Source organism: Mustelus asterias, chromosome 6 (genome assembly GCF_964213995.1).
Source record: "Mustelus asterias chromosome 6, sMusAst1.hap1.1, whole genome shotgun sequence".
Classification (NCBI taxonomy): domain Eukaryota; kingdom Metazoa; phylum Chordata; class Chondrichthyes; order Carcharhiniformes; family Triakidae; genus Mustelus; species Mustelus asterias.
In genome coordinates, this window is record NC_135806.1 from 16,342,907 (window position 1) to 16,364,204 (window position 21,298).

General features: G+C 44.7%; 1 protein-coding gene across 1 annotated transcript in view; it reads left to right on the forward strand.

Moving 5' to 3' along the window:
• The window catches only part of LOC144494773 (tyrosine-protein kinase JAK2-like), a 58,387-nt gene that overhangs the window by 21,019 nt on the left and 16,070 nt on the right, over positions 1-21,298 (forward strand). The window contains exons 5-11 of the mRNA XM_078214089.1: positions 3,769-3,903; positions 7,860-7,947; positions 9,850-9,977; positions 13,059-13,197; positions 17,256-17,407; positions 18,432-18,582; positions 20,535-20,671. Coding sequence (XP_078070215.1) covers positions 3,769-3,903; positions 7,860-7,947; positions 9,850-9,977; positions 13,059-13,197; positions 17,256-17,407; positions 18,432-18,582; positions 20,535-20,671 — 930 coding nt within the window. The remainder of the gene's footprint in view (positions 1-3,768; positions 3,904-7,859; positions 7,948-9,849; positions 9,978-13,058; positions 13,198-17,255; positions 17,408-18,431; positions 18,583-20,534; positions 20,672-21,298) is intronic.

The following is a 21,298-nucleotide window of genomic DNA, read 5'->3' on the forward strand; positions in this document are numbered from 1 at the left end:
ACATTTCATCAGCAATCGTGATCTTTCAACGAAAGAAACTTCTAACATTAATTGCTTGACAAAACTCAACCTCATCCTTGTGCAACCTCGCACCTATTCTGTGTGGACCCATTACAATCCATAAAAGAAGAAGCAGCTGATGGCCTCCTTCCCCAACTTGGATTTATAACAAAGAGAGAGCCATCAAAACTGTGGAGTTGCTAATAGCCACCATCTATTCCTAAGGTGAACAATGGGTTTTGAACAGAGGCATAGAAACCCCGAAACTCGCTCATCATTGGGACACCCCATCTGACCTAGCCTTGGCTTTGAATGGTTTTAATATTAGATTCCAGGACCCCCAGGGACTGCCAGGGCAGTCTGCGATTAAACATCCATCCTGTCAACACAAAAGCCGGACCGCAGGTGGATGACAAAACCTGCCTCAAGTCTAAACACCCTCGAAGCCTGGTTCTCTGGAAGATTCCTAACATTGCCTGTTAGGCAGACCAAGTCTCTGGAAACCAATGTCACCTTGCTGCACCATCAACAATATTTGAAGGAATTTAGCAACTGCTGCTTGCTGAACCTGCCTGAACTTTAAGTCCTATTGTGAAGGGACCCTCACTGGACTCTGACGTGGGGTGGGATTTTCTGACCCAACCCACCACTGCGATCATCCAGTCTGCCGAGAAGTCTTTTGACTGGTCTGCTGCATTCCCATAGTGATCCCGCACGGAAAATCCCTCCCCAGGACTCTGAAATTCACATGAATTAATAATCATATCTTTGTTTTATTTTATTTTGCCCATATGTATTTGTGCTGACACCCCCCTGGTTTGAATGTATGAATAAACACTACTTACAATTCAGCTCTAAAGAGAGTTTGCTGTGAGTCACCTTAAATTTGACTTTACAGAGAGTCTGGGAAATACACCACGGTCTACTTCAAAAAAGAAAACCTCTGCTTACAGACAGATGGTGAGGATAATAAAAGAGTTCAGCATGTCTCCTGAAGGTTGTGTTATGTGTGGAGCCAGAGTGATAATTCCTGGACGGTATTGATCGCAGTTGCTGTGTGACCTTCATTGTGAAAACTTAAGGATTAGCTTGCAATGAATCTTGTGAGGAGCTATCTTTGGTGGCCAGGGTTTGATAAGAGCATTGAAGACACAATGAAACAGAGTAGAGCATGTCAAGCAGTAGAAAAGAAACCACCATTGGTACCTATGCAATCTTGGAAATGGCCAGCAAGAGGTTGCACATAGATTTTGCAGAATTTGAAAGGCAGCACCTATTCGTTGTGATAGATTACCGTTCAAAGTGGTTGAAAGGTTTCTAATCAATTGAGTCACAACTAATTTAACTCTAGGGGTGGGATTTTCCAGCCACACTCTCCCTGAAACCGGAAGATCCCACCGGAGGTCAATGGATCTTTCCATGGTCCACCCCTCGCCCACTACAATTCCTGTGGTGGATAGAATGGGAAAATTCACCACCAGATATTTTGTGGAGGATATTTGCAGCTTATGGGTTCCCAGAGGAAATTGTATCTGACAACGGGCCCTAGTTTTACTCAGAAGAGTTTCCAAGTTTCACGAGAATGTGATGATACTGTGCCTTTAAAATATATGTTTGTATCATGTTTCTTGTAAGGGGTATGTTTAGAATTCAGATATGTTTTTCAAGGTGCCGATTTGTCTAGGAAAGCCTTTACCTTAGTAACTGGTAGTATAAGATAAGTATTCATTTTAGAGATGGAGTGCTTATTTAAGCAGAGCCAATGCATTTGTGTTTACTTGAGTTCCCCTGAGGTTGCAGAGTAGAGTTTTGATGAGGTTTATTAACAAGGACAGCTAAGCTTGCTGAAAAGAAATACTTTTCTCAGTTTCATTTTAAAACACAAGCAGTTGCTGCCTGAGCTGCCAGAAGGAAGCAGTGTCTCTCTCTAGAGGTGTTCTGAAAGCTCTAGGACTGTTAACCTAATGCAAACAAGTATGTCTGTGTTTTGCTAACTAATTTTAAAGGGGGGAGTTTAAGTCTATAGGAAGAATATTACTTGAGTTGGTTAGTGGTTAAGACTTGTATCTTGTCATGTTTATGTATTGTTCAATTGTTAAAGGCTAAGCTAATTTATTTGTTAAACTGTGTTGTTAAATCAATTATGTTTTGATAAAACCTTCCCAGTGTGTCAGTAGAATTACACCTAGAGTGAGATATCTTATCCTTACATTAATGCCAAAATGGCAAATTCTTGGGGTTTAGTCTGGCTCCACGATATACCTTGGGGTTTCTGGTCTGGTAGCCTAACAACATTGAATAGGGTAAAATGTACTAGAATTCTACTGTATCATCCTGCTTTACCTGGAGCTGTAGCACACATAGCACATATAGTTAAGCATGCAATTATCAACCAAGCACCTGATACAAACTAGAAATAAAATATCAGCTGCAATTGAATCACAAATTGGTGAAGATTTTGTTTATTTATCATAATACACTTCACAGTACTACTGAAAGATCACAAACTGAAAGGCGGCATGGTGGCACAGTGGCTAGTACTGCTGCCTCACAGTGCCAGGGACCTGGGTTCGATTCCAGTCTTGGGTGACTGCATGGAGTTTGCATGTTCTACCCGTGTCTGCGTGTGTTTCCTCTGGGTGTTCTGGTTTCCTCCCACAGACAAAGATGTGCGGGGTAGGCTGGTTGATTGGCCATGCTAAATTGACGCCTAGTGTCAGTGGGATTAGCTTGGTAAATATGTGCAGTTACAGGGATAGGGCCCGGGTGAGATTGTTGTCGGTGCAGGCTTAGTGGATCAAATGGTCTCCTTTTGCACTGTAGGGATTCTATGATTCTAATTGTTTCTTAGAAGAGTGAGGCTTTGAGTGCTGAAGCCACATATAGCAGAGTCAGAAGAACAACAATCCAGGCAGAAAGGGAGTGATGATAAGAGTGAGTGAGAGAAAGAATCAGAAGGTTAAGGTAAAAGAACATCATCAAATGTAGTTCAAGTGGATATCTGGAAGAGTCTTGGAAATATGTGATCCTTGCACATATTGGGTGAAGATGCTTGGTACTGGAATGGTTAGGTTTGTACAAATAGGTCATGCTTGATCTTTAGAAGTTCATGTAGAAGAACGGAGTTGGGTAGAATCAAATGAGGCTGATGAATTGGAAAGTTGTGATATGAGGAGAGTACCAATAGTTACTCCAACACAAGATATGCCTTGAAACCAGTTCAGATCTGAGTCAGAGTTGGACAGACCTGTCTGATAAAATGGAAAATTCATTTCAAGATCATGTTGGAGAAAACGTCTCCGCAGACTCAGGCCAAGGGTGCTCAAGATGCTTCCCAAGTTTTGGATTAAAAAAGGCGGCATCCTCTTAGAATGATAGGAAACGGGTGGTTAAGTTGGAGTTGTAAATAAATTAAAAACAAGAAATGTATATACGTTTTATGAAATTTGAACTTTTCCGTTAAGAATGTAATAGCATCCTCTTGTGGTCATTTATGTATGTTTGTATATGAACCAAAACCAGAATAAACTAGTTTAGTTGTGGGCTAGAACTCCATGGCCTGTATTTTACGACCTCGTTCAGGCGAGCTCGTAAATTCCCGCCCGAAGCCAACGGAAAATTCCGTTCTGCGAGCCACGTCTGCCCCAATTCCGGGGCAGGCGAGGTGGTAAAATTCCAGCACATGTGTATGCACCAGTGTTTTTGTCCTGCCAAGATGACGAGTAATGCAAATCCCTAAAAAAATTATTTGTGCTGTTTTGTTCACAGGGTGAAAGTCTGGGGCAAGGAACGTTCACCAAAATCTTCAAAGGAGTAAGGAAAGAACTGGGAGACTACGGCAAAATACACAAGACAGAAGTTCTCCTAAAAGTCCTAGAAAAGGCACACAGAAATTACTCAGAGGTTTGTATCTCTATGAAGGGATTTCAAACTTTTACCATTTTTTCCAGAAAATGCAAGAAATAGTTTGCAAGTTTATTTTTATTATACGGAGGTACATCAATTCAACATTGCATCAATAGATTGAAAACGGATAGCGATAGATTTCAGGATACTATATGAATGACTCCAATAAGGCTCATTGTACCAATGCAAGAAATCATAGAATCCCCACAGTACAGAAGAAGGCCATTCGGCCCATTGAGCCTGCACCAAGCACAATCTCACCCAGGCCCTATCCCTGTGACCTTGCTAATCCCCCTGACACGAAGGAACAATTTTGTATGGCCAATCAACCTCACCCACACATTTTAGGACTGTGGGAGGAAACTGGGACACAGGGAGAATGGGCAAACTCCACACAGCCAGTTAAGAAGTGACATGGTGCTGAATGTAGAGACCAAATGACTCAGAAACAATTGTGCCAAACTTGGCCCAAGTATTTTCTGATGTGACTTGGCAATCAATCAGTTGTGTTCCCTATTATAGACAGGATTGAGCTGGTTTGGAATTTGGAACTTTTTGTGGATCCAGAAGTTAAATGGAGCAGCAAACTGATTCTACCCCTTCTCCAACCTTTCATTCTCAAAACCTGATTCAGTGGCATGCTAATTCCCTGATGCACCAACTCTTACTCCCCACTTTCCAATACCTGAGTCATGAAAAGTGAGGTCAAATCCAAATATATTTTACTTGGAGAAAAATAATGCAAAATCTAATCAGAGTATTTTTTAAAAAACTAAATTGTGATCTCTTGAGCTACAGGGCACATTTACAGGTAACCAGCTCAATGATAAAGTAAAGTTTATTTATTAGTCACAAGTAGACTTACATTAACACTGCAATGAAGTTACTGTGAAAATCTCCCTAGTCACCACACTCCGGCGCCTGTTCGGGTACACTGAGGGAGAATTTAGCATGGCCAATGCACCTAACCAGCATGTCTTTCGGACTGTGGGAGGAAACTGGAGCACCCGGAGGAAACCCGTGCAGACACGGGGGAGAACGTGCAGACTCCGCACGGACAATGACCCAAACCGGGAATCGAACTCGGGTCCCTGGCGCTGTGAGGCAGCAGTGCTAACCACTGTGCTGCCGTGCCGCCTCAATGATAACTGGATATGATATTCATTCTGTGCAAGCAGGCAATGTGAAACAAGACTCGGCAAAATCACTTAACATTGAATCGATTTAACTCCTTTTTACTAAGTGGCAACTCTGTGTCTGGGGAGAGGATCAGACGTCACCAGGGTGAATCAGGTCACAGTGTGCGTTATTTGTAGGATATCCTGCAGCAGCTCACTAAGGCTTCTTCAGCAGTCCCTCTGAAACCCACAACCTCCATCAGTTGAGACAGATCATTATTTTGTTGGATAAGGATATCAAATGATACGGGGAAAAGGTGAGTAAGTAGAGTTGAGGTGCAGAGTAGCCACAATCTAATGGCAATCTTTGGAATTCTTTGCCCGAGAGGGCTGTTGGTGCTCAGTTGTTGAGTATGTTCAAGGCTGAGATTGTTCTTTTTCTAAAAATACAAAGGGATACAGATATAGTGCAGGAAAATGGTGTTGATGTAGCTTAGCTATGGTCTCATTGAATGACGGAGCACGGATTAAAGGTTATGGGGAGAAAGCAGGATTAGGCTATTGAGTTGGACGACCCGCCATGCTCGTGATGAATGGCGGAGCAGGCTCGAAGGGCTGAATGGCCTATCCCAGCTTGGTGGCACAGTAGCATAGTTGTTAGCACTGCTGCTTCATAGTGCCCGGGACCCAGGTTCAATTCCCGCCTTGAGTGACTGTGCGGAGTTTGCATGTTCTCCCCGTATCCGCGTGGGTTTCCTCTGGGTGCTTTGGTTTCCTCCCACAGTCTGAAAGGCATGCTGGTCAGGTGCATTGGCCGTGCTAAATTCTCCTATAATATACCCGAACAGGTGCCAGAGTGTTGCGACGAAGGGATTTTCACAGTAATTTTGTTTCTGTGTTGATGTAAGCCTATTTGTGACACTAAACTTTAAAACTTTAAACTTTATTTCTGATGTTACATTCTTAAATGAAACATCAGATTTATTTCTCAGCTAACGTCTTGGATACTTGGACAGGAACCCCTTTTCTCTTAAATTCCACCCTCAGCAGAAAAAGACAGACACAGTGTGCCCCATTTTACCCTATTGTGATTCTAAGTGCTGGGCGGACTTGAAACTGGGAGTGTTTCAGACCCGACTTCTGGATCCGTTCTCCAGCGCCCCCATACGCACTCTGCCTGCAAAAATATCAGCGATTCCGAATCGCGCTGCACAGGTCTGTGGGCGGGGCTTAACGCGCCTGAAACCCTGCAACTCCGATCGACGCCTCCAACTGCGCATGCGCAGAAATAAAAGATAGAATGCTGCTCCCCTGTCACATCCCTCCTGGGCTGGATAATGCCTCCCTCTGTCCCCAACAGACATTGCCCCCACCCCCACAACATGACTGACCCCCTTATCCCCCCACTCCCCGCCACCCAGACCAATTGCGGGTCCCTTCCCACCCCCACCAATCTCAGGCAGGGGAGGAGCGGACCCCCCTCCCGCCCCCCACTGATCTCAAGCAGAGTGGCAGCGGACCCCCACCCCTCCCCCCCCCCCCCCCCCCCCCCCCCCCCCCCACCCCCCGCCAAACTGATCTCAAGCAGAGAGCTGTCAGATGCTCGGCACTTACCTGCTCACTAACTGGAGCGCCCGAAACGGATTTCTATGGAGCTTGTTTGTTTTGTGCTGATTCTGGACGGGTGATGGGGGAAAGATGAGCGTGCAGTTAATTTAAATGCATGCAAATGCATTTAAATGGCCGTCACGCCCATTTCAGAGGTGGTCCAGATTGCGGCCATTTCCAGGCCTTGGTAAAGGGGGAACCGGTGCGGAGGCGGGTGCGGATCGCGCTACTCGCCCACGCCCGACTATATCACGTTTTCGTGCCCGAAAACGGGTGCAACTTGATGGTAAAATCGGGCCCAGTGATTTCACAAAACCTTTTCTGCTCCTTGACCTCCGTTTGACACTTAATCAAAGGATCACCTTTCGCCTCAGAGTGTAGCGTATATCTTTCTTCATGCCAACCCCAGTAAGCTTGCTGTGAAATGATAAGCGATCAGCTGCAAGGTGATTTCATTCCCTCTGCTCCCACTCATCCCCTTTTAACCCTCGACGTAATCTCGATAGATCACTGTGTCGAAAGTCAATGTTGGATTGAATGTGCTAATTAATAGTTCTTGCTCCATTGACAATGCAACTTGCAGTGGATAAAGTGGGTTTAAAAGGCATTTGCTCGCTGAACCTAAAGAATTCCATTCCATCAGAGTGAGCTTTGCCACAACATTACAGGTCCCGATTGCTGATGGTTTCATCTAGACTATTATTGCAATGCCTTTCCTTCTTTATTTTGGCCACTATCCCTCTCCAGCGAAAGTATCATTAGCAATGGGGATCAAAGTGTAGGAAACATCTGGCTGTTTCAGGACACTGACCTCGTGTCTCTGACACCGCCCCTATTGAGAGGCATATAATTGCTGAGTAAGTAATAATTACCCCAGTAAAATGACAAATAGCCTACGCTAACTATCTTTAACTGCACAGCAACTATTAAACCAAAGAACATCATTGCGGAAAATTGCAATCCTCGAAAAGCAGATACAGCGGGCAGAATTCTCCAGTCTTGTATGCCCCGTTGTCAGTGATAACAGAGAATTTGACGCTCAGCCAAATCTCCGTCCGCTGCAGTGGGACTGGAAAATCCCAGTTGCGGGCAAGGTTGGAGAAATCCAGCCAGCATCTTTAGCCTGTCTTTAATATACGGAGTGCGGTGAAATATTTGCCTCGATTTCAAACTCAGTAATTGTCCGTGCACCAAAAGTATTTTATTGTCTCTGGTATTCTTTTTCAGTCTTTTTTTGAGGCAGCCAGCATGATGAGCCAACTGTCCTATAAACACTTGGTATTGAATTACGGAGTCTGTGTGTGTGGTGAAGAGAGTAAGTAAAGAGTTTCTGAAGCTTTCATTTCATGTTGGTGCAACTGGTGGATGTTGGGAATTTCAGTTAACCATTTCCCTTCTCGCCAAAATGTTTACAAATGCGTGACGGGAAAGCCCACAGGCAAAGAGACACAAAGGATGTTTGGATGCCAGGGTGTCCTGCCTCACCCACTCAAAGAGTTGGCAGGGAATGTGTCCCTGTGATCGCAGCGACCCCCAAAACCGTTTGAACACTGGAATGATGGAGGTTGAGGGGCGACCTGATAGAGGTTTACAAGATAATGAGTGGCATGGACAGAGTGGATAGTCAGATGCTCTTTCCTCGGGTAGAAACGTCAAGTCCAAGGGAACATTGTTTAAGGTGTGTGGGGAAAAGTTTAGAGGAGATGTGCGAGGCAAGTTTTTTTACACAGAGGGTGGTGAATGTCTGGAACGCGCTGCCTGGGGAGGTGGTGGGAGCAAGTACGATAGCGGCATTTAAGTGGCATCGAGATGAATACATGAATGGGATGGGAATGGAAGGATACGGATTCATAATTGCATATGGTTTTAGTTTAGGCAGGCATCATGATCGGCGCAGGCTTGGAGGGCCAAAGGGCCTGTTCCTGTGCTGTACCATTCTTTGTTCTTTGATGTGCCGAGGGGGCATTAATTGGCTGAAGATGGGACTTTTGCCCCTCAGTTGGGCAGAAATCCCATCTTGGGGAGCCGTTTTCTAAACTGTGTGGCTGACAGCTCTCCTGGGAATGTCAGTGGCAGCAGTGGTTAGTGCTGTGACACAAGCACTTCCCAGATTCCATGTCCTGATGTGGTGACCCCCACACCCTTCACACCTAAGTCCAGAGCAGGGTGACCTCTTGGGCTCCCCCTCCTGCCTTGGAATTCCTCCACTCAGCCTGAAAATTGAGGCTGAGGTGGGAGGCAGCACTTAAGTGTATCTCCCTCAGCCTTGCCTGCGCCCCACGCAAAGTGGTGGACAGGGCAGGATGGCTGGGAAGGCAGCAGGAAGGCTATGCAAGGAGTTTTATGGCGCACTTGACTACAAACCCACCACCAGGGAACCATGAAATTATGCCCTTGATTTTGTTCAGTGAAGCCAAGTCAGCGCTAACTCTTGAAAACACCGCTTAAATTACCCATCAAAAAAGCAACCAGATATGGAATATTTACATCTGAGGAAACTAAATTAGGAAAATGTGACTAGTTTCTTAAGCGAGAACATTCTAGGAATGAAGTGCAGAGAGAATATTTTTCTGTCCATTCCATCCCAATTTAAGCTCAACATCATCCAGAATAAAGGCTGTTTGATTGACACCCCCTACACCAACCTAAACACTCGCTCCCTCCACCACCAGCACACTATGGGCAGAGTTTTTCTGGCCATTTACAGCAATAGTTGAAATGGCAAGTGACAGGAAGTTCTGGGTCCTGCTTGCAGGCTGAGCGAAGGTGTTCTGCAAAGCCTGGTCACCCAGTCTGCGTTTAGTCTCCCCCAATGTAGAGGAGTCCGCATTGGGAGCAGTGATGAGAGTAGACCAAACTGAAGGAGGTGCAGGGGAAACGCTGCTTAACCTAGAAGTTATGTTTGGGGTCTTGAATGGTGAGGAGGGAGGAGGTAAAGGGGCGTATGTTGCACCTTCTGCGATTGCAAGGGAAGTGCCGTGGGAAGGGGATGAGGGGTTGAGGGTGATGGAGGAGTAAAGGGTGGGGAGGGGCATTGGTGGAGGGGAAAAAGTATTTGGCCCAACATCCTCTGTCAGTTCTGTTTTGCCCTGGAACTAATTGCACAATGTTTCTTTTTGTCATGAGTGTTAAATAGGCATCTCTCTTTGATCTTTAAGCCAGTTGCACTTTGACATTGCATATTTTCTCTCTTTTTCCTCCTTTCTTTTGGGATCAGATATTATGGTTCAGGAATATGTGAAGTTTGGATCACTGGACACGTATCTGAAGAGGAACAAAAACAATGTGAACATCCTGTGGAAGCTGGAGGTGGCCAAACAATTGGCTTGGGCAATACATTTCTTAGTAAGTGAAGTTTCTGAATCACACATTAGTAATAGTATGTGAAGTAGATGTTCCTTTGATCTGGCTAGAAAAGTTAACTGAGCCTGCCAATTCTGTTAATGTGAGGCGCATAGCCTGCATCTCAGTTGTGGAGGGGTTAAGGGTGCAGTTACATGGAAGGGGGCCACCTTCCAATTTTTCTTTCTTTATTCTATTGTGGGATGCAAGGCCAGCATTTGTTGCCCAACCCTAATTGCCCTTGAACTGAGTAGCTTGTCACACCGTTCCAGAGTCAACCACGTTGCTGTGGCTCTGGAGTCACGTGTAGGCCAGACCAGGTAAGGACGGCAGATTTCCTTCTCTAAAGGACATTAAGTTTTTAAGTTTATTTATTAGTGTCACAAGTAGGCTTACATTAACACTGCAATGAAGTTACTGTGAAAATCCCCTAGTCGCCACACTCCGGCGTCTGTTCGGGTACACTGAGGGAGAATTTAGCATGGCCAATGCACTTAACCAGCACGTCTTTTGGACTGCGGGAGGAACCGGAGCACCCAGAGGAACCTCACGCAGGCACAGAGAGAACATGCAGACTCCGCACAGACAGCCTGGGAATCGAGCCCGACTCCCTAGCGCTGTGAGTCTGCACTGCTAACCACTGTGCCACCGTGCAGGCCTCGTGAATCAGATTGGGGTTTTATGACAATTGATAATGGTTTCATGGTCATTATTAGGCTTTTAATTCCAGGTTTTTGTCAAACTAAATTCCATCAGTTGCCTTGGTGGGATTCGAACCTGGATCCCGAGAACAATACCATGGTCTCCGCCATATCTCCTCTTACTCCATTCATTTTCCTGGCCCCAGTGTTTGAATTCTTGCTTCTAGTTTGTCATGGCAAGGTGTCTACCCCCCATCAACATTTGCTTAGATTTTCTTTTACAAATGAGCAATTTATTTTTCAAATCTATACTTTAGTGACTCCACTTTAGAAACATATTTTAATTACTTTTATATTTTTGACCACTGCAGGCGAGTTCATCTTTCTTCACATTTCTCTATGTCCTTGTTTTTAAAAAATTTACTCATTCAAGGGATACGGGCGTCACTGGCAAGGTCAGCACTTATTGCCCATCCCGAATTATCTAGGACTGAATAGTTTGCTGGGCCATTTCAGTGTATAGTTAAGAGTCAACCACGTTGCTGTGGATCTGGAGTCACATGTAGGCCAGACCAGGTAAGGATGGCTGATTTCCTTCACTGAAGGACATTAGTGAACCAGATGTTTTTTTTTAACACAACAATCAGTGATAGCTTTATGGTCACCATTACTGAGGCTGGCTTTCAGTTCCAGATTTTATTATTTCGAAATTACATTCCACCATCTTTTGTGGTTTGGATTTAGCTCATGGCTGGCTTGTGATGCAGAGCGACGCCAACAGCGCAGGTTCAATTCCCATACGGGCTGAGGTTATTCATGAAGGACCCGCCTTCTCAACCTTGCCCCTCGTCTGAGGTGTGGTGAACCCTCAGCTTAAAATGCCACCAGTCAGTTCTCTCTCAAGTGGGAGAGCAGTCTCTGGTTCTCTGGGACTGTGGTGAAGTTTCATTTTCATTTAATTAGCATCATGAGTGGTTACAACACGGAAGGAGGCCATTCAGACTGTCGAATTCATGCTGGGTCACTGGCAGAGCAATTCAGCTAGTACCACTGCCCTGCCTTTTCACTATAGCCCTGCATTTTTGGTTATTTAAAAAACAGGTTATTTCCTGTCACTTTTGGTTATTTTAAAAAAAGGCAGACAGAATGGAAAAGGAGAAGGAGGTAGCCTTGATAATAAAGGGCATTACTGAGAAAGGATCTTGACTCAGAAAATTTAATTAGTATGGGTAGAGATTAAGATTGGCAAGAGCCAGAAAATGCTGGTGGGAATAGTTTATCAATTCCCTAACATTAGTTAAACTGTTTGAAAGAGCAATAAGCAAGAAATTACTGGAGCATGGATCAAAGGCAATTGCAATAATTGTGGGGGACTTTAATCTTCACGTGGACTGGATCAATCCAATTGGCAAGGATCATGTGGAAGATAAATTTATAGGATGTTTTTGCGATAGTTTCCTGGAGCAATATATTATGGAACCGAATGGCGATAAAGCTTTTTTTTAGATTAGTATTGTGGAATGAGAGAGGGTTGATCGGTAATCTCACAATAGTGATCATATTACCATTGTTAACTTTGAAAGTGACATATTCCAATCACAAATAAGAACCTTAGCCTCAAACAAAGCCAGGTGTGAAGGGATTGGGTATATAGATTAAATGGTACAGCAGTAATTAAATAATGGGAAGCACTTAAAGAATGAATTGAAAAATGATCAACAGCAATACATTCCATTTAAAAATAAAACTCAACGAGAAAGACATGATTGGCACAGTCTCAGATTGGGGGCGGGGGTTGTGCAATCATTTGGGACTGAGATGAGGAGCAATTTCTTCACTCAAAAGGTTGTGAACCTTCGGAATTTGCTACCCCAAAGAGTTGGATCTGCAACATCTCCATTGTTGACTATATTTAAGACTGGGCTAGATAGTCCCGCCCGCCATGGGAATCGGAGTGGGCGAGGGGTGGACAATGGGGAGGTTCGTTGACCTTGGGTGGGATTTTATGGCCTTGTTCATCCTGAAACCGTAAAATCCCACCCACAGTCTCTCAGGGAATCAAAGGATATGGAGAACAAGTGGGAAAGTGGAGGTGCAAATCAAGGTCAGCCATGATTGTAAATGGGCGGTATGGTCTCTAACTGCTCCTATCTCTTGTGTTCCTCTAGGTTTTTTTTGCCAATCATTGTCCTTTGGTTTTTGATCCTTCCATCAATGGGAACAGTTTCCAATCCACTCCTGTCAGACACCCCATGATTGAGACCGTCTCTATTAAACCTTGACCCAATTTTTAGTTCTCCAAGGAGAACAGTCACAGCTTTGCCAGTCTATTCAAGAGTCATTCATCCCTGGACCCTTTCTCATTTATCTTATTAATAAAGCACGAAGGAGACCACTTATTGTTTGGTTTTTGTGGGAATTCCAATTCTTTTTTCTCATGTAGGAAGACCGAAACCTTGTCCATGGAAATGTCTGTGCCAAGAATGTCCTGATGATCAGAGAGGAGGACAGGAAGAATCGAAACCCTCCATTCATAAAACTTGCTGATCCTGGAGTTGGTATGACAGTTCTATCGAAAGATGGTAAGGGTCCCTGACTATACCTAGTGTTTAATGGATATTCATTTACTAAGTTGTGGAAAGTACATACATTTATATGTTTTTTTAGTTTTGTTTCTGTCAAAAGATGCCAAGTATAGTGTCTCAAATCTGGCTGTCCAAAAGTCAGGGCCGGAATTTACTGACCATTCATGCCAGCAGGATTTTCCCATCCAGCTGCAGTGAACGGAGATTTGGCTGGGGACCAAAATGTCCATCCTAGCTGCAGCGGGAGCGTGGCATGAATGGGTGGCAAGACCGTGCCTCAGATATTTTCAGAATGTACCTTGCATCAATTTTAATTAGGTTGAAAAAAAACTTCCCCGCTCTATTCAGTTAGGCGTTGCATTGTTGAGGTGTCCAGTTATCCCCTGCGCCACTTGTGCGGCAGCCTTTCCCCACGCTCGGAGTGACCTTTGACCTCATCTGACATGGTTTGACCTGAACTGTCCATGGGCCGCACCATTCGACCCGAAATCGGACAAGATCTGAAATCCGGCCTGGCCTTGGTCCTGAGGTTGTCGGTTTTGAGACACTGAATGTGTATAATAAACTTCTGCTTCATTACATTCGAGCTTTCTCTCCACCAATTGATAAGAAATAGCGGAAAGTCTACAGTATTCCAGCTGAACTGGAAATACTACTTTGCTGTGAAGTTAACCTAACTTCGGATGACACAGCAGTTTATTGATGATCTCAGCATTGACTCAGTGTTTTTCGCTTCAACTCTTCACTCTGATTCCACACCATTCATCCCCACCCACCAAGCACACGTATACACTGTTGTGGACCCTGTGATAAAACAACTAGTATTGCAGCTCCTGCCTGTTTTCGAGTGCTTAGAATCTACGTACCCGTTTGGATCCTTCAATCTACCATTCAGGACTGGGAGCGAGGTTCCCAGGTGCTGTTCTATGCATGGGTGATCTTTCATTTGGCAAAGTTTGACTTTAGTTATCTGAAGTATCTCTTTGTTAGTGTGTGCACTTGTTGGTTGTATCCTGAGGAATGCTCATTACAATTCGGAGGCGGTCTTGCAAGTTTTTTGGCCTATTTGGGGAGTGTTGCCCAGGGAAGCAGCTTTTGTTTCAATTAGGCGTGGAATTGTCACAACCTGCATGTTTCAGCCCCGGTTATTTTAGGGTAGACCTTCCCATTCACATTGGACTACATCCAAGCTTTGGGTATTCTGTGTAGTTCAACATGCTGACTGGTAATAACTTGCGTCTGCTATGATGGGGATAACTACAGAACAGTTTCTCCATCTTCCTCTTACACCTTTTTCATCATTTTCTTCCCCGACCTGAAGTTTGATTTCAGGTGGGATATTGCCTGTTACCTTCTGGTGTCTCAGTAACTGACAAACTCGTGTGTAAGACTCATTCCTGATGTGTCAGGTCAAGCAAAATCCAACCCTGCCTTTGCTTGTTCTTATTTTATGAAAGTGGATGTGGTTGAGAGACATTTAGCCATTTAATGCGAAACATGTCTAAGCAAGGTAGTTCACCAATCATCAAAGTCAATGAAATATTGAATCATTTAGCCAAAGGCTGTGTTTATTTGTGCTGCAACACTTGGGAAGCACTTGCTGCACATGCACAATAATGATCTCTGTCAGTGCCAGTGTTTCAGCTGCTTGCATTATAATCAAGAAATATGCTTGACAGAGACTAACAATATAGTTCAAGTTACCGATTTTTTTCGGTTTGCACAGTCAGTCCTTGACCAACAGCAAGTTTTCCACCATATTCCGTGGTGGGGCAGACATGATAGCGTTGCAGTCCACCATCCTACCTGGGAGCGCTATTGGAAAGGCGCCCATGGTTGTGGACCCACTATTGAAAAAAGATGGACTTCCTGAGAATGAAGATAGATCTCCGGGTGTACCATGAGGCAGGATGATGGACCTCCTGAGAATGAAGATGGATCTTTAGGAACATTCTGAGGATGAAAAATGGACCACTCCCCTCCACCCCCACCCCACCACCCCCAGTAGAACACAGGTCAACCTATAGATGCTCCCCCATCCCACTGCTGCGTGCTCTGGGTTCCAGCATTGCTGTCAGCCTCAATCCTGAACTCTGGAGGCAGCTCCAGGTATTGTTCAGGTTAATCTTGACATCTGCACTCCACATTGTCCCAAACGCATTTCGCACCGGTGTGCTTTCCCACCAACATGGCTGATCGAGCCTTTACCTGCATCCCATTAACAGGATGCATTGAGTTTCACACCAGCCTTCAGTAAGTAGTTTTCCGATCTGCTACAGGGAGGGCAGCGGTGGAAGATCCCACTGGCATAAAGCTGATACTTGGGCCTCACAGCAAATTTCCCCCCTCCCCGATTCCCAGCTGCCATTGAACCCGCCAGAGGGAGCTTGGGGGAGATTTCAACCCCCTGATGGGCCAAGCAGACTTTCTTATCCGCAATAAATTGCCCCTTACTGTCAGGGGGATTAAAAGGGTAAATGCGTGGGGTTACGGAGATAGGGCTGGGTGGAATTGTTGTCGGTGCAGGCTCGATGGGCCAAATGGCCTCCTTTTGCACTGTAGAGTTTCTTTGATATCTATGAATTATCTTGTGAATAGGTGATTGAAAAAAGCGAGTCCTGATTCGTAGAGTTCCCAGAAATAAGAGAAGAACCTCTGATATTGAATTTGATGATTACGGAGGTAGGGCGTGGGTGGGATTATTGTCAGTGCAGGATCGAATGGCCGAATGGCCTACTCCTGCTCCTATTTCCTATGTTTCTCTGACATTGAACGTGGTTACAATTAGATTGCAGATTAGCGCACTGGAAGCGTTTTCAGTTATCTTCATCCTCATACTGAAGTCTTTTTCATCCTCTTTGGATGCTGCACCTCTCAGGGAAAAGGAGTTGGTGGATAGAATTTGAAAATGCAGATCTTTGTGGAAACCTGCACAGGGAAAACGATAACCCTCGAGGTTGAGCCCTCAGGTACTATTGAAAATGTAGAGGCTAAGATTCAGGACAAAGAAGGTATTCCCTTGATCTGCAGCTCTTTGCCGGAAAGCAGTTGGAGGATTTAAAGGATCTATTCAGTAGAAAGTTTTTCTAAATATACTGCAGATTGTGAGTGACTTTCTCATCCAAAGAAAGTTAACTTGTTTTTTCATGTATTCCTTACACATTGATCGGTCACCCCCCCCTCCCCTCCCACCCCCCCAGAGGATGAGACATCACACCCCCTCCCCTCCCAGCCCCCTCCCCCCACCCGACCAGAGGATGAACGTCAGAGAGCCGCTCTCTCCGCTTTCTGCTTCTTATTTCGCGCCTGGGCACACTCTTGTCAGATTTTTTTCAAACTGCGCAGTTCAGAGCTCTGATCGGTCCGCCAGCGCTAAGCCCCGGCCACAGCGCGGATTGGGCCGGAGCCGGCAAAACGCGTATGGGCGCGCTGGAAAGAGGATTCCAGGCGCGGATCTATTTGACGCCCAGATTCGGCTCAAAATGGTAAAATTCACCCCGAGGTCTTACACCATACCAAAGAAAAACCAGGCAAAAAAGAGGACGCAGATCAATCTTGCTGCCCTGAAATATTACAAGGTCGATGAATACGAAAATGTCTATTGTCTGCGACGCGAATGTCCTTCTGAGGAATGTGTTCGTGGCCAGTCACTTCCACAGGCAACACTGTGGAAAGTGTTGTGGAAATCCTCATGCTGAGGTCAAAACAATTCATTTGCATGTGGTAAATTTTTCCTTAACCAAATAATATCACCAATCACATATGTATTTAAATGTATTCCCTTTTAGTCCGAGAGCCCATGTTTGCTGGGCTTTTGATAGGATTTAACAGCCTCGCTCAGGCAAGACTGGAAATTCCCGCCCGAGGTCAACAGAGATTTCCGTTGTCGGACCCTCGCCCACTCCGATTCCGTGGCGGTAGAGTTCTGGTCAATATGTTTTAGAGGTTGCGCTGTGTAGGTTTCTGATTAATGTAATTTTAGTTTTACGTTCTGATGCCAGGAAGTATTAGTCAGCTTGCTGCCAGTCGTGTGACAATCTGTTTCGTTTTTGCAGTTCTAGTTGAACGGATTCCCTGGGTGCCACCCGAATGCATCGAGGATCTTAAGAATTTGAGCTTGGCCACAGACAAGTGGAGTTTTGGAGCCACTTTGTGGGAGATTTGCAGTGGTGGAGATAAACCGCTTGGTCCTTTTGACTCCACGAGGGTGAGTTGGACCAGGTTTAAATACGATGCACTTGGTCACAGTGCAAAAACAGGGCACAGGCAAACAGTGCCTTCCCGCAAGGACAAGGATGGTGAGGATTTCTGTGTCTCCACCTGTGAGGTTTGTTTGTGATTCCCATTGAACTAACAAAGAGGAAGAAGAATGACAATGTTAGAAATATACAGTAGATCAGGCAGTATCTGTAAAAAGACGGGACAGTATTTGAATATTATGCTTTGTTACGAAGAGTATTTGGATATGAAACCTCTTGAAGTATTCTTTTACAATGAAGCAAACCTTAAAGGGTTCAAATCTACTGGAAAGCAAGGTGAGCAGACATATATTAGTTTATAGATAGGTTGTGACTTTTAGAAACATAGGAACGTAGAAACTAGAAGCAGGGAGGCGATGGCCTCGTGGTATCGCTAGACTATTAATCCAGAAACTCAGCTAATGTTCTAGAGAGCCAGGTTCGAATCCTGCCATGGCAGAATTTGAACTCAATAAACAAAATTAAGAATCTACTGATGATCATGAAGCCATTGTCAATTGTCAGAGAAACCTATCTGGTTCACTAATATCCTTCAGGGAAGGAAATCTGCCGTCCTTACCTGGTGTGTGGCTGACATGTGGTTGACTCTCAAGTGCCCTCCAAAGGCAATGAAGGATGGGCAATAAATATCCATGTCCCACGAATGAATTAAATAAAAGAAATTGGCCCTTTGGGCCTTCTCCGTCATTCACATTGATCATGGCTGATCATCAAATTCAATATCCTGATCCTGGCTTCCCCCCATATCCCTTGATCCCTTTAGCTACAAGAACCTTTGACAATGATAGCTTGCTCCTTTTTGCCTTTGGGATTGTCAGCCCTTTGGCATTTTCTTTCATGTATAATTTCTATTTTTCCTTCATTGAAAATGTGTGGACGTTTCTGAAGTTTGAAGCACCATCTGTTAGCTGGCGTTGACTTTTGGAAATCTGTTTAACCCGTGTTGAAATGGTTTGCTTTCTCTTTGGACAGAAACTGCAGTTTTACGAGGATAAGCATCAGCTTCCTGCCCCCAAGTGGTTAGAGCTAGCTAACCTCATCAATCAGTGCATGAACTATGACCCAGACTTCCGGCCTTCATTTCGAGCCATAATACGTGACCTGAACAGCCTCTTCACCCCAGGTGTGTGACTCCCTCCTCCTCCCAATTCTGAAGCAAAGCCAATTGAATGAGATCAAACTGTATCACCTCCCATTGTTCATCTGCTTTGATCACTGACGCATTTTTCAAACCACGTAGTTTGGGGTTGGCTTGACTGGTAAAGATAGGGTGGCACAGTGGTTAGCACTGCTTCTTCACATTGCCAGGGACCTGGGTTTGATTCACAGCTTGGGTCACTGTGCGGAGTTTGCACGTTCTCCCTGTGTCTGCATAGGTTTCCTCCAGGTGCTCCGGTTTTCTCCCACAGTCCGAAAGACATTCTGGTTTGGTGCATTGGCCATGTTAAATTCACCCTCAGTGTACCCGAACAGGCGCCAGAGTGTGGTGACTAGGGGATTTTCACCGTAACTTCATTGCAGTGTTAATGTAAGCCTACTTGTGACTCTAATAAATAAACTTTAAAGATCTTTCTTAAGAGAATATCCATGACCAGTTGAAGCATAAGTTTCAGCCAGGCCTATCAGTGAAATTATTCCTGAGGCAAAGCATCCTTTCCTCATGTGTATGCCAAAAGAGATAATTGTTGAGGTCTAGTCTGGCTTCATAATTGGGGTTTGGGTCCAGCACCCTGACACAGGACATGTTCCCAAATGGAATTTTCACAAGTCTACCAATTCTCAGTCCTCTGCCTGTCTGCCTGGCTTTCGGGTTCATTTCGAGTTTCTCAAACCTTATCGTGGGTTTGCTCAGTTTCTGTGGAAAATGTTTTATAGACTCTAGAAAAGAAAGCCAATTGAAAAGGAACATCCACTAGGGTGGAGTTAAAATGAGAAATCACCACACAAGGACAATCCCTTGGCCTCAAACCTCCATGATTTCTTCAAACACACCAATATTTTGGTTGGCCTTCAGTGCTCTATGAAGTAGTAACTATTGTGAAATTAAGGCCACACTTTCCATAAACACATTAAATAACTTTGCCATACAAGCGACTTTACTTCAGAGTGCAGCATTGGCATTTGAGCACTTTTTTTCTCTTGAATGTTTCCTGAAGAAAGTAAACCCTCTCGTGCCTGAGGCCCTCACTCTTGCCTCCGAGTCAGAAGGTGGTGCGTTCGAGTCCCACTTCAGAATTTGAGCACAAAAATCTAGGCCGATATTCCAGTGTAGTACCGAGGGAGTGCTATGGTGTCAGAGGTGCTATCTTTCAGATGAGACATTAAGCCAAAGCCCCGTCTGCTCCCTTAGGCAGATGTATAAAATCCCATGGTACTATTTCAAAGAAGAACAGTGGAATTACCCCCAGTGTCCTGACCAATATTTATCCCCCAATCAACATTACACAAAAAAAAATTATGTTGTCATTAACACATTTCTGTTGGTGGGAGCTTGCTGTGCACAAATTGATTGGTGCATTTGCTACATTGTTTAAAGGTATTTCATTGGCTGTAAATCACTTTGGGATGGCTTCATGGTATTATTGCTAGGCTACTAATCCAGAATCTCAGCTAATGTTTGGAACCTGGGTTCAAATCCCATCACGGCAGATGGTGGAATTTGAATTCAATTAAGAAATCTAATTCAATTTGAATTCAATTAAGAATCTACTGATGACCATGAAACAATTGTCAGAAAAACCCATCTGGTTCACTAATGTCCTTTAGAGAAGGAAATCTGCCTTTTGTTACTTGGTTTGACCTACATGTAACTCCAGAACCACAGCAATGTGATTCACTCACAATTGCCCAAGGGCAACTAGGGATGGGCAATAAATATTTGCCAGCCAGAGATGTCCATGTCCCATGAATGAATAAAAAATGATGTCTGGTCCTGGTGCAAAAACAACATAAACATTCAAGTCTCTTCTGATTTTTGATCATATATCCCCATGAAGGCAAGAGACCGCGAATAGAGAAGAGGCTGTTTATCAAATTGAAAGCTCTCTCTGAAGCAGATTATTGTTTGTCCTACAGATTATGAGTTATTGGCTGAAAGCGACCTACTACCAAACGTGCGAGGTGGGGCTCTTGGCTTCCTTGGTGCTTGTGCAAGCGACGATCCAGCCCAGTTTGAGGAACGGCATCTTATATTCTTACAACAGTTGGGCAAGGTAATGATTCATGTAGTTTACCACTTCAATCTGAATTCCAGTTAATTTATCTTGCTGCACAGGTCAAACACTTGTAAGAGTAACCTAGTTTGTAGAACATGTTGCTCTAAATTATGAATAGGAGGCAGTCCAAAAACACACAAGGATTTGGCGGCACGGTGTCACAGTGGTTAGCACTGCTGCCTCACAGCGCCAGGGACCCGGGTTCAATTCCGGCCTCAGGTCACTGTCTGTGTGGAGTTTGTGCATTCTCCCCATGTATGCGTGGGTTTCTTCCGGGTTCTCGGGTTTCCTCCCACAGTCCAAAAGATGTACTGGTTAGGTGCATTGGCCATGCTAAATTCTCCCTCATTGTACCCGAACAGGCACCGGAGTGTGGCGATTAGGGGGTTTTTACAGTAGCTTCATTGCAGTGTTAAAATAAGCCTACCTATGACCAATAAGTTAACTTTAACTTTTAAGTATTGGGCGGCAAGGTGGCACAGTGATTAGCACTGCTGCCTCACAGCACCAGGGAGCCGGGTTCAATTCCGGCCTTGGGTCACTGTCTGTGTGGAGTTTGCATGTTCTCCCCATGTCTGCGTGGGTTTCCTCTGGATGCTCCGGTTTCCTCCCACATTAGAGATG